Source organism: Chenopodium album, chromosome 11, assembly GCF_948465745.1.
Source record: "Chenopodium album chromosome 11, dcCheAlbu1.1, whole genome shotgun sequence".
Lineage (NCBI taxonomy): Eukaryota > Viridiplantae > Streptophyta > Magnoliopsida > Caryophyllales > Amaranthaceae > Chenopodium > Chenopodium album.
Genome location: NC_137844.1, coordinates 45984127 through 45998066, shown reverse-complemented (window position 1 = coordinate 45998066; position 13940 = coordinate 45984127). Strand labels below are relative to the sequence as shown.

The window sequence follows — 13940 nt, the reverse complement described above, 5'->3', positions numbered from 1 at the left end:
TATCTACAAACTTGAACACACACATAAAAAAGATCGGGGAAGCCAAAAGCTATAATTATGCACAAAAAGAGTTAGAAAAAGGGATTTAGGTAGGGGAAAGAGTACAAAATCGTGTTAAAAATGTCATGATAAGGGGACAAATAAAACACTTGTCAAGCGACACTTGGTGTTCCAATTTTTCGCCAAATGTCGCACCACATTGTATAGATTTAGATAGACTAGGATAGTAAAGTTAGTTTAGAATTCTATTTTCAATAAATTTGGATAGACTTTTAGGATAAAATTGTTAGTTTAGACTTTTATTTTCGATAAAATATTGTTATAATTTTATTAAAAAAATATTAGATTATAACTCTCAATAATAACCATATAATTTTATTTTGTATCTCTACATAAAAAAATAAAAAAAATAAAAAAAAATTGTATATCATTAGAGCGAAGGAATTGAAATATTTAAAAACGTATAACATCCATTTATAAATTATTCTAATCGATTAAAATAATATACTTCACAATCTAATATGATTTTATTACTGTGTGTAGACCTGTCAATCGGGTCGGATCCGAAATCATTTCGGATCGGGTCATTTCAGGTGACGAGTCAATAAACGTTCAACCCTATCCCAAAGTTTTGGGTTCGAGTCAACCCAACAAGTTTAGAAAAAAAAATTTATTTAATTTATTTTTGGCTACTTTTTAGAAATTTCTAATATTTCATGCTTATTTTGCTTTTTTTTTTATATGTATTTAATCGAACATTTTCACCAATATTATAGTTTAAATCGTCACAAAAGCACATCAATTCCTTACAAATTTTGTATCAATGATATATTTTAAAATTTGACATATAGATTAAATAATTCATAGAATTCAATAAACAACCTAGGCATCGTATGGGCACAAACTAGTTTTTATTTAATAGCATGTACACATGGGTGATTATTGATCATTAGTTATTTTGTGAGTGGTCTTAATTTTGCATCTCATACTATCGATGTGTTCATTAGACTATGGACTCTTTAACAATAGTTTGTTTCTTTATTAAACATTCTGATGTTGATATTAATGTTATTAAATTCGCGATTCGTGATTCGGATCCCAATCCACCTAAATGGTGTAAATCGTCGATAGAATCGCTATGCTGTAGCATCGCTCATAGAATCTGTGGAATCGGTACCGATTCTACGATTCTATACCGATTCTACCAATTCAACTCCTAAAACAAGTCTAATTTTCCGAAACCCATAACTTTTGATTGCAAAGTTGAAATTAGGCTTGTAATATATCGTTGGAAAGATCTTGAGGTACACTTTCTAATAGAATTGGTCTCGTACCCATACCATTTATATATTTTATATTATAGCCTAAAGAGTGTAAGGGTTCAAAGTTGAGCCTAACTTTAGTCAATGACTTATATATTATTCAATATAAATCAAAATAAAGCTTATGAGACATCAATTTAAATAAATTTTAAAATCCTATCCAACCATTCAAATTTTGTGGACATAAGAATGTATTCACGGGTCTTATGCACTCAACTGTGGTCATATAAAAAAAAACATTTTTATAACATGAGTTTGTTATAGTTGTCATTCTTTAGTTATCACGTTAAAATGAACTAATTTGACATTTAGTTTTCTATTATCATTGGATTTTTTTATTAGGGAAAATAATTTTAAGAGTCAACAACGTTATTTTTTTTTCCATAATTTAACAACAATTATCTCGTAATCTCGTGGTTAAGAATGTGTACCAATAATCTATCTTTATACGGAGTATTTTGTAGTGTATTGTTTGAGTTATGTGCGTGCAAAATTACTTCTAAAACTATTTTATATTTGTATAGTCGATATTATGTTATCAACAATATATAATATTATCATTTTCATTGCTTGAAAGTTATGCATGTAGTCATTAGTCATATTTTGAAACTCAATTGTACAATTTTGTAGAATCGTACGATTCTACGATTCGATTTTACCGATTCAATTCTATCCCACTCACCGATTCCAGGTAGAATCCCAATTCTGATAACTATGGTGGATATCATGAGATAGAACAATCGATAATTAGGAAGATAGATTAGAATAATTTATTGAATATGTGTTTAAAGTAAATATGTTTACATAGGATATATGGAGAATGAAATGACATTATTCAAAATTTAGCATTCAATCAATATAATTCAACCATTTCATCACTAAATATTTCTCTCTTTATACATAATATAGCATTTCCTCTTCAATTATCAACTAACCCACTACTACTTCCGTCTAACAATTTTCCAACATTTGGTATCCAAGCCAGATTTCCCAAGTCTCCCATACATTAACCATAAACTCCACATCAACATAAACTACACAAACACCACATAATATTTTTATCATGGCCACCTCCTCTAGTGCTCCATTTTCAAACACATTCAACTATCCCCAAGTTAATTGGGTACCCACATTCAAGGGTGAAAATTACCAATAATGGACAATGCAAATAAAGTCCATATTTATCTCACAAGACTTGTAGGAGTTGGTACAAAATGGTTATGAACAACCCAGGGATGCTAGTCAAGAAACTACTTGGAGTGAAACAAGGAAATTGCAACTCAAGCAAAATAGGATAAGGGATAACCATGCCCTATCCTTGATCTATCGTGGGTTAGATGAAACCATCCTCCCTACAATCATGGCTGCTACAACGACCAAGGAGGCATGGAGTATCTTTGAGTCTAAGTATGGAGGATCGGAGAAGGTAATACTATTTAAACTCCAATCACTATGGGGACAATTTGACAACTTATCAATGTCGGAAGATCAATCAATGCAATCATATTTAGATAGTATCTCAAACTTGGTTAATAAAATTCGGTCTAATGGAGATAGAATTGAAGACGTAAAAATAGTTCGAAAAATTTTGAGGAGTCTTCCGGCAAAATATGATCACTTTGTGGTTGCTATAAAAGACGCTAATATAGATTTATCTAGTCTCACATTAATTGAATTGATGGGATCATTAATAGCTCATGAGGAAAGGTTGCGTAGATTTGAAGAGAAACCACTAGAACAAGTTTTTCAATCGAAATTAAAATTTTCTAATAATGGAGAAAATAAAATTGACCACAAAAAAAATTTCAATCAAAAAGAGGTAATTTTAACTGTGGCAATGGGAGAGGAAATTATAAAAATCAAAGAAATCGAGAAAATAATCAATCAGGCTCCTATTGCAATTTGTGCAAGAAAAATGGCCACAATACCAAAGATTGTCGGCATAAGTGCAAGAGGTGTAAAAGGCACACTCACTTTGAGAAATATTGTTGGTATTGACAAAAAGAAGAGGCCAATTTCATTGAAAATAATAATCCTAAATCCTAATGATCTATTATTTTATACCAATTTAAATGCTCAACAAGATTCTAATGAAACTTGGCATATTGATAGTGGTTGTTCTCACCACAAGACCGGAACCACATGACTGGTAATAAAAATTCCTTTGTGAAATTAGATGAAAATGTAAAAACACAAATAACACTTGGTGATAGAAGTAACCATAATGCTGCTGGCAAAGGGGCATTTGCCGTAAAAACAAAAAAAACGGCTCATCCAAGTACATCTATGATGTTTTCTATGTCCTTGGACTTTCACAATGTTTACTAAGTGTCGGTCAATTAATCCAAAGAGGCTATATGGTGAAATTTGACAATAATATATGCCTCATATATGACAAGAAAAAAGGGACAATTGATTGCTAAAGTAGAAATGGCTCCTAACAAAATATTTCCACTAAAACTATTAATGGAGCACAATACTGCTCTCTCTTCAACTATAGATAAATCTACTTTGTGGCATTTAAGATTCGAGCATTTAAACTTTGACGGTTTAAAACTGTTAAAGAGGAGAAATGGTGATTGCCAGTAGTGGAAAAAAGGCCATCCGTAACGGGCAAAAACAACCCATCCGTAACGGGCAAAAACAACCCATCCGTAACGGGCACCATTATTCGTAACGGGCGTTTTTTATTTGTAATGGGCACCGCCCGTTATGAATAAATCATTTTTCGTAACGGGCACCATTATTCGTAACGGGCGGTGCCAGTTACAAATAACGACTTGTATATATATATATATGTACTTATTTGTAACGGGCAATTCTCCTGCCCATTAAAAATAGTCTGTAAATTAATTTTTTTTTATAAATTTCGACAGCATTTATTTATATTTATAATTAATAAATATTAATTCTCTTGTGATAATAAACCTATTCCTCTACATATATACCTGTAAATAAACAATTATACCGAACATTCGTGGAAATTATTAAGACATAATAATATAAAGATATAAATAATACATTACAAATAAAAACTTGTTTAAGTTTATCCAACACATACAACAACACTAATAATATTATTACATTGTTCTACATAATAGTTATGCATTCAATAAATATTTAGATCTAAAGTATTGCGCCCATTGTTCTCGAACCACATTCAACTCGCCAACATCACAAGGGGCTTGTCTTGGACAAAAATCTTTCAAAAAAAATGAATGAGGTTACAAAATAAAAATAATCATAAAAATATATGTTTTCTTTCCCATATTTCATATTAAAGAAATACAACTCTATCTTTCTCAGCTTTCATGTGTTGGTCCAAATAATAGAAATAAAACTCATAACATCCACAATTAACTTATTTTTTGGTTTCTATAAATTGAAATCAATAAAATATGACCATTTACTCACTTTTGAGAGCATTTAGAGCCAAAAATGCTTTAAAATTGCCTAAGGGACTTCTATTTTTCCCATCTTTCATGTGTTGGTCCAAATTATGGAAATAAAACTCATAACATCCATAATTGTAAGGAATATTTCAAGCATCCCACACTTAAGCCCCACTGTGATCATACACTTAAGCATGGTGACGTCCAAAGGAAAGGAAGCTAGAGCAAAAGAATTGCCAACAAGTTTTAGGAACTTGTAAACCGTTCACAGGGTGAAGATTACACCCCTTAACGATCCAGGAGATCGTCAACTCCAAAAGGTCTTGAACCATGACTAGAAGTTCAGGGATAAAGGTACAAATCCAACCTAAAAGAGATTGAATCTGCCCTAAAAATAGCCTCTACTTTATTCTTCTCGTATTCATGTGCACTTTCTGACTAACATGCAATCAATAGATTAACCCTAAACCTGTTTATCTATGTTGATTGAAATTAATGCACAAACAAAACTATTATGGACGATCACTTGAATTATAATCATATTAGCCTAAACAAGATTATTAATTATCTTATTAAACGTGATCACAAGTACAAATTCTCTTTAATCCTGCAAGAGATGGCGTGATCAAGCAATAACAATAATAATATCAAGCAACATAAAAACAATCATCATCATCATAATAATATTCTCAATTTCATAAAAGCATAATAATAACAGCAAGATCCTAGACATGATACTAACAAGATTAATAACAAACCCTAGCATGTCACTAAACATTGAAGATCAAAGCTTTAACCCTAACATGATACTAACATGATATTAAGAAAGAGTAGGATGCATCATAATAATATAAAAAATATTAATTAATCCTAAACATGATATTAAGAATCAATAAAGCATCCTAACATGATACTAGGAATTAACAAAGTAGTTTAAGCATGATTTCTATATCAATAAAGCCATTAAAACACTTACTTCGATGCCTCATACCTCTTTCTAATAAAAAAATACACATGTTAATAACTTCAAAGAAAATAATAAATCAAATAATTAAATTAAATAATTGAAATAGAAATTGGGACCAAACCCTCAGAAATTATCAACCTTTCACGTCTAGGGCGAAGACAACTTCGAACTTGGCTAGGTGTGTCTAGAACTAATGAATGTGGAATTTTGAGAGAGGGGAAGGTTTAGAAAAAGAAGAAAGAGAGAAAGCTTCTAGCTTTTGAAAAAAAGAAAGAGATGATTGATTGTTGAATAATTGTTAATAATTGATGAATGATTGAAAACAGAAAAATACGACCCCTATTTATAGGAAAAATAGCACGGAACCAAATCAAGTTCTATTCGAAATAAAATACCTCCTGTCGCCAGCGACAAAAGTTAGCACCAGACGACAGGAGCAGCACCAGGCGACAGCTGTTAGCGCCAAGCGACAGCTTTGTCGTCTCGCGCTAAGTCAAAATTAAAATGCGCTTTGTACGCGGAATCATCTTCTTAATACGATTAAGTAGATAATTCCGCGTTAAGCAGATTAAAATCATATTTGTGCCAAATCACATATTTTATTCAAAATAAAATTCTTTAAAATATAATTATCAATTCTAATTCCATTAGAACTAAAAAGAACATTCTAGATATTGTAGAAGATTAAAATCAATCATAATAACCTTACAAATAATAATTAATAGGCCCTCCTTAATATCATTGGGCCGCATACAAAAATCATTTCGAGTCCAATTCAATATAATCCATAACTTCCTCATTATTTATCGGAATTGGGCTTATAATATGTCATTGGAAAGCTCTTTATGAACCCAATCCAACTACACTATTATTGGACCCTTTTCATGGACCAAACTAAATTGGACTGGCTATTTTTCATAAATAGAGTAAGAAAAGAAATATTTTCGAAAATAGAAAGAGAAATATTTTGATAAAAACATCCTTATCACTAGACTTTTCACACTTTCACTTTGTTCGACAATCAAATGATGTGAAAGGCATTCATCACTGGGTTTGGTTTTGGGGAGACGTATTTGGATGTCTACAATAATTAACTTATTTTTTGGTTTCTATGAATTGAAATCAATGAAATATGACCATTTACTCACTTTGAGAGCATTTAGAGCAAAAAAAGGCTTCAAAATTGCCAAAAGAGCTACTAACCTCCTCTAAGACACCTTTGCACTTCAAGTGAGAAGTAACAATCTCATACATGTATCTCATAATGCAGATCAACAGACAAGCATTTTGTAGATCCCGAAAAGCTTTCATGATTGGGGGTCCAGTCTTCATCAGTCATCCGTTCCCGAAAGATCAACACTCAATATTTTAAAATATTTGATATCATGCATGTAAGAGAGTAATAATTATCACAATTCTTTAAAATCAAAGCAAATATTAGTGGCAACTAACTGTAAACCATAAGGCCCATTAAGCCATTAAATCATAATGCTAAGTTTTGAATCCAACAAATAAAATTCAAATTTTTGTCAAATAACTTTTGCCCACTCATTCTCAGCATGAAACATAGACCATCAGCTACTAAGTAACAACAAAGATTTCTCAAAAGATCGATGTGGGGACCATTTTAAAATGAAGTATAAAATTAGACAATAATATTGTACCACTTATATATATTTAGAAACATAAAATAGGCTTGATTTTGGCATGACTTGAAGTAGCAAATCTATAGCGTAGTAGATCACTAAATTCCAAACATAAGGCTAATTATATTAGACATAAGACTGATTAATTATTTATTCCAAGTAATGTATTAAAAAACCATACTTTACTCAACTTTCATGCAAACTATGATACTGCTAGTAATCTAAAAGGATGATGCACTCAAACTTTACCAATATATCCCCATATATGACAAAGGTAAGTCTTTTATCAGCTAGTCAACATGATATGGTTTTTGTCCTATGAGCAAATACTTCTTATAAGCTATGCTGAATCCCATTTATACCTCTGTTCGAAACTAGTTATCTTGTATTAGCTTATATTATTGTAGCCGTGTTATTTTTAGAGGCCTAGTAATATAAGTAGTACTAAACCACTAAAATATCACAAGTCGAACATAAAATTGCTAATAGAAATAAAATCAGAAATGAGCAACCATGACAATATAGTCTACTAAGATTTTTTAAATTGCTCAATGAAATTATATCAAATCATAAGCACTAACAAAACAGGGAGATAAATAACCCTCATAAGGCACTTCTTTCTCATAAGGACATGCATGTTGCAAGACAGCAACCTTGAGGGTCAATCTAAATAAGTTCATTTGATAAAAAATGGGTGATTAGCCAGCTCTAATTTCAATACACCATATATAGGGAGATAAATAACACATGTAACAGCCTTGCATAACTATAATATAGAAATGATTTGAAGATTTTCACTACAATCAGTGCCACCCATATATGGTGCCATACCTGCAGCTTATGCAAAGATGAGCTACTGAGAACTGCAACATCATTGAGTGGGCAATAATTATAAAGATCAGCAAGCTGCATTTTCAAAAGGAGGGCCTCGGCAAGATTGAAATCCATTAGCAATTTCAGAACTTGATCAGCAACAGAGTGATAGGAGCTGCCCAACCCTAGATCAAGAACTATAACCACAGACCTACATGCCAGTCGAAAAAGCTGTATTAAACATATGAAATTATACACTTAACGAAAATAGAATCTCTTGAAACCAGATGACATGTCCAATAGGAAGAATGCAAGCTAAACTATACAACAATTACAATCTCAGTTTCAATTCAGAACATTTCCCATTGAACACTCAACATTGACCCACTTGATCACTACATTATACTAAGGTAAAATTAAATTACATCATACATTCCAATTTTAAAAATCTAATTCATAATTAACCAAAAGAGGGGAGGAATAAGGCGGCGGCGTTTAGGATACTCAAAACATGTGAAAAATAGTACCCAATTCATAATTAACCCAGAAAACAAATACTCAGATACAAAACCCACCAAATTCCTAACAAAAATAACCAAAAATCCAACAGCAAAAGAAATAATCATATTTATTGAAACAATAAGTGGATAAATTGAAGAAACAATTTAAGAAATGTCAGACTAAATCCAAGGAATTATTAAAAATCAAAGAAAAAAATATCATAATCATCATAGCATGCAGAAATTTGTGAATCATACAAGATTATTAAGGACTATAGATCTGAACCAAAAAATAAAAATTAACCAACGCAATAAAGTACCAAAAATAAATCATACCCCATCCTAAACGCGGACGCTTCTTGTGAGTCAAAGGAAACTCGGCAACTTTCTCGAATTCAATTGCGATAAACAATTGAGAAAAGAAGATCAAACTTTGGAAACATTAGTCCGACCCAGGTGAAGAACATCGATGACCTGAAATGTAAAAAAGAGCAGCGAAAAACAAATTAGGGTTTGAGAAATCAAAATTCAACAATTTAAAGAGAAGAAAATGGAAAAAAAAAAAAAAAAAAAAAGAAGCGAAAGTTGATGGAGGAGAACGAAAGTTGATGGAGGAGAAAAAATGTTGATTATGAACGAATGTTGAATGTTGATTCAGGAGAATGAAAGTTGATTGAGGAGAGAGAGAGAGAGAGAGAGAGAGAGAGAAGATAGAACGGTTGCTTGAAATGAAAAGGGAAAAGTGAAGCTAGGGTTTTGTGTTTTGACTATTTGTATCAGGCCAATTTTTCCCATTACAAAGAGTGTAGTATTTGTATCGGGCAAAATGTTGTCCGTTATGAATAATGCAATTTTTGTAACGGACATCATTTTTCCCGTTACGAATACCACTCTCCGTACTCATTATGCAACTTTAATGTAACGGACCATTGTTTTGCCCGTTACGAATAGGTTAATTGTAACTAATATACTATTGGTCGTTATGAATAGGGTGTTACAAATAGCAATTTTTCCACTAGTGTTGGTCTCCCACCTCACTAATGAAAGACAAATTTGTGAGGGTTGTATATATGGCAAAATGCATACATTGCCATTCCCAACTTCATCTTGGAAGGCAAAAGCTCCTCTCCAACTTGTCCATGCTTATATATGGGGACCTACTAGGACTCCATCTCTTGGTGGGAAAAGATAGTTTATGTTGTTCGTTGATGATTTTTCACGCATGATGTGGGTATATTTCTTGAAAGAAAAATTCCAAGCATTTTCCCACTTCTTGCAATTTAAAGCCCTCACAGAATAACTAAGTGGGCATTCTCTAAAAATTTTAAGAACGGGTCGTGGGGGAGAATTTACAAGTAATGAATTCAAAAATTATTGTAAAAATAATGGAATTAAAAGCGAGTTAACTGTAAGACGCATACCTCAACAAAATGGTGTTGCGGAAAGAAAAAATTGAACAATTGCTGAAATGGCCCGTAGCATGATGGAAGGCAAGAATCTGCCCAAATCTTTTTGGGCCGAAGCAGTCCATATAGTTGTATATATTCTTCACAGATCTCCCACGAAATCTATAAAAAGCATGACGCCATATGAAGCTTGGCCTAAGAGAAAGCCAAGAGTTGAGCACCTCAAAGTTTTTGGGTGCATAGCATATGCCCACATCCCAAAAGAAAATCGGGAAAAGTTGGAAGAAAAAGGAGAAAAATGTGTCTTCATTGGATACACTGACAAGTTTAAAGGATATCATCTACTTAAGCCCGAATCCAAGAAGTTAATTATCTCAAGAGATGTCATTTTTAATGAAGGAGCACAACTACAATGGATCGAGAATGATTCACAAGCCCAAGGAGATATACTTCCATATGGACTAAGTGAAGAAGAAGGCCCAATTCAGCCAGCAATACGATCAAGTCCATCATCACCAACTAGTCTAGGCCCATCATCTAGTTCACAAAGTTTCTCTCAAGAAAGAAGTTCTTCAAGTCCAATTCAAGAAGTTTGACGATCACAACGACCCAAGCGTCCTCCAACCTACCTGGATAAATATCAATGCAATCATGCCATCATGGCTTTCATCGCTATGGAACCACAAGGCTTCCAAGAGGCAGCACAAGAAGAAGAGTGGATTGACGCCATGAATAAAGAAAACAAGATGATCGAGAAAAACTACACATGGGAGCTTGTTAACAAGCCTCAAGACAAGGAAATAATAGGTCTCAAATGGGTCTACAAGATCAAATACAACGAAGATGGCTCCATTCAAATACACAAGGCACGCCTAGTTGCAAAAGGCTATTCACAACAACCTAGAATCGATTTCAATGAGACATATACTCCATTTGTTCGAATGGAGACAATCAGGTCAGTCCTTGCACTTGCTGCTCAACTTATATTACAAGTATTTCAATTAGATGTCAAATCTGCATTTCTTAATAAGGAGCTCAAAGAAGAAGTATATGTTGAGCAACCGCAAGGATATGCAATCAAAGGGAAAGAAGATAAAGTTTATTGTCTTTGAAAAGCTCTTTATGGGTTAAAACAAGCCCCTCGTACATGGAATAGAAATATTGATGGCTACCTTATTCAAAATGGGTTTACAAAAAGCCCAAGTCATCACTCTACGTCAAGACCTAAGGGCCACATAATTTTCTCATCTTATGCCTTTATGTAGATGATCTTATCTATATGGGCACTAACTCAAAAATGATCAAAGATTTCAAAATGACAATGATGTCAGAATATGAGATGACCAATCTTGGAGATATGAAATATTTCCTTGGCATGCAAGTCAAGCAAAGTCCAGATTGAATTTTTGTCTCACAAGAGAAATATGTCGAAAATATGCTCAAAAATTTCAACATGAATGATTGCAAGCCCATGGTGACACCAATGGCAACAAACGAGAAGCTTTCCAAATATGATGGAAAGGAGAAATTAGATGCATCACTCTCTCGAAGCATGGTCGGATCTGTAACACCCCGACCCCAACACAAATTAGGGAGGGGCCTATTGTCACGAAATGTGCATCGAGGGCCAACAACTATCCCCACAGACCAACACAAGTCCTTCCGGCGCATTTTGTCATCACTCATGCGCACCCCGGGAAAACTTCCCAGGAGGTCACTCATCCCAAGACTACTCCCAGCCAAGCACGCTTAACTATGGAGTATTCTTAGCATATGAGCTCCCTAAAAAGAAGATGCATCTTGCTGATATGAGTAGTATATCAAACTCCTTTAAAGCAATCATGAGGGGTATTACATACACCCCCACTTGAGAACGGCAACGCCCTCGTTGCGCCTGGAAAGCTAGGGACTCCAGTATTACTCCTAACGGCAACTGGTTAGCCAAAGTGTTACATCCAGTCTGGCTACGGCCATATGGCCCCAGAATTCTCCCCCGCTAAGCGACTGACATAGGATTAATTATCCACGATCAGCACGCGGTCGTAGGGTTGCTCGATACCATTTGTAACACCCCGACCCCAAACAAATTAGGGAGGGGCCTATTGTCACGAAATGCGCATCGAGGGCCAACAACTATCCCCACAGACCAACACAAGTCCTTCCGGCGCATTCTGTCCTCACTCATGCGCACCCCGGGAAAACTTCCCAGGAGGTCACCCATCCCAAGACTACTCCCAGCCAAGCACACTTAACTATGGAGTATTCTTAGCATATGAGCTCCCTAAAAAGAAGATACATCTTGTTGATATGAGTAGTATATCAAACTCCTTTAAAGCAATCATGAGGGGTATTACAGGATCTCTCATATACCTCACAAATACAAGACACGACATAGTACATGCAGTTAGCATTGTCTCTAGGTTCAAGAGTGAGCCTAGCAAGGCACATCTTACAGCAGCAAAAAGGATTCTCAAATATATCAAGGGAACAAAAAGCTATGGAATATTATACGAGGAAGAAGATGACTGCAAATTGTAACACCCTCCAAAATTCGAGTGTTAATCCAACCATCAAACTCAGGGAGTGTCACTGCTACACTTATTTTTCGTAGAAAATAAATGCAAAGAAAAATGAAATAATATTTAATAAACTAAGTGGTCTAAGTGGTGGCAAAATAAAATACTCATTACATCAAAACTGCAAATTATTTTAAAAACAATAGTTAAAAGGAACTAATTAAACTCGGAAATAAATTAAATTGTCTTAGCTACGTGATTATTCTAACGTCTCCTCACACGTAACCGAGTACCCTCTTACCAACCTGCAAAATAAATCAGAAACAAGAAAAGAGAGAGAAAACTCCCAAAATTAGATAAACTGAGTAATTCCAACTCCATCTTGTAAAATAAATAATTTTAGTTCGAAAACATTTTTATACATAATATAGTCCCATAGTCAATATAATACTCAACCAAAATCAACTTGTCACATAACACTTTATTACTTTAGTTAAGAAAGGGAAAGAGAACGCTAGTAAGCCGGGACTAGTCCCTGTCACCAACTACTTTACAGAGGGTCGTGCGTAACCCCAAATGGCCATGAAATAAAACAGAATGTCCCTAGTGTGCACACCCCTCACTAATACCTAGTGATTAGGAGGAAGACTATCAGCAATATACAATAATTTAAACCAACTAGTAGCAACCATAACTACTAGTGGGCAACCTGTTCTTCACCCTTTAGGGTTTCATTTCCCTCCTTAGATTAAATTTCACTGTACATTTTATTAGATTAAATCCTCCGAATACACTGTACACAAGTATTGCACAAATCAATTTAATCCCAAGTAACAATTCTTCAATTTCAGTATTATTAGACCATAGTCATCCTACATGACATAGAGACTATCAATCACATATAGTCGATCATCCAATTCCCAAGATTTTATTTATTATAAAAACTCATACGATATCAAATAATCAAATTTTTCGAAAATACATATACTAGTACACAAGATAGAAAACTAGTATATAATATGATTCCATAATATCATACGATAGCACACTTATCACATATAATTACATTAGCACGTAGTTGACCCACAATATTTCAAACCCATTTCCTAGCGGGATTCTAAAGATGATGGACATTGAAAATTACCTTGATCGTGCGTAAAAACTCAAGGTAATTAACCTCTGAAACGTTCACCTAGTAGCCTCCGTCTACAAATAAACAGTTCCAAGTTAGATAATTATACGACTAATACAAAAATTGGGTGTAAGACTAATTTATCACCACCTATAATCTAATCACCCCAAAAAAAAATAAAATATAAACAACTAATTGAAGAGTTAGATGATTGATACTACGTATTATATCATCATCTTCATCAGC

General features: G+C 33.6%; 1 protein-coding gene across 2 annotated transcripts; it reads right to left on the bottom strand.

The window, feature by feature from the left end:
* Positions 1-4331: 4331 nt before the first annotated feature.
* Positions 4332-9195, bottom strand: LOC145568961 (uncharacterized). Of its 2 annotated transcripts, none has more exons than XM_081628338.1 (5): positions 8977-9195; positions 8159-8351; positions 6885-7007; positions 5691-5711; positions 4332-4524 (listed from the first exon to the last, which is right to left on the bottom strand). In XM_081628338.1, the coding sequence occupies exons 1-4, from the start codon at positions 8979-8981 to the stop codon at positions 5700-5702; spliced, it is 333 nt and encodes a 110-aa protein (XP_081484464.1). In that variant the 5' UTR covers positions 8982-9195; the 3' UTR covers positions 4332-4524; positions 5691-5699. The 2 variants fall into 2 exon arrangements, with proteins under 2 accessions (XP_081484464.1, XP_081484463.1); XM_081628337.1 differs by having other exon boundaries at positions 5691-5707.
* Between the last annotated feature and the right edge of the window lie 4745 nt (positions 9196-13940).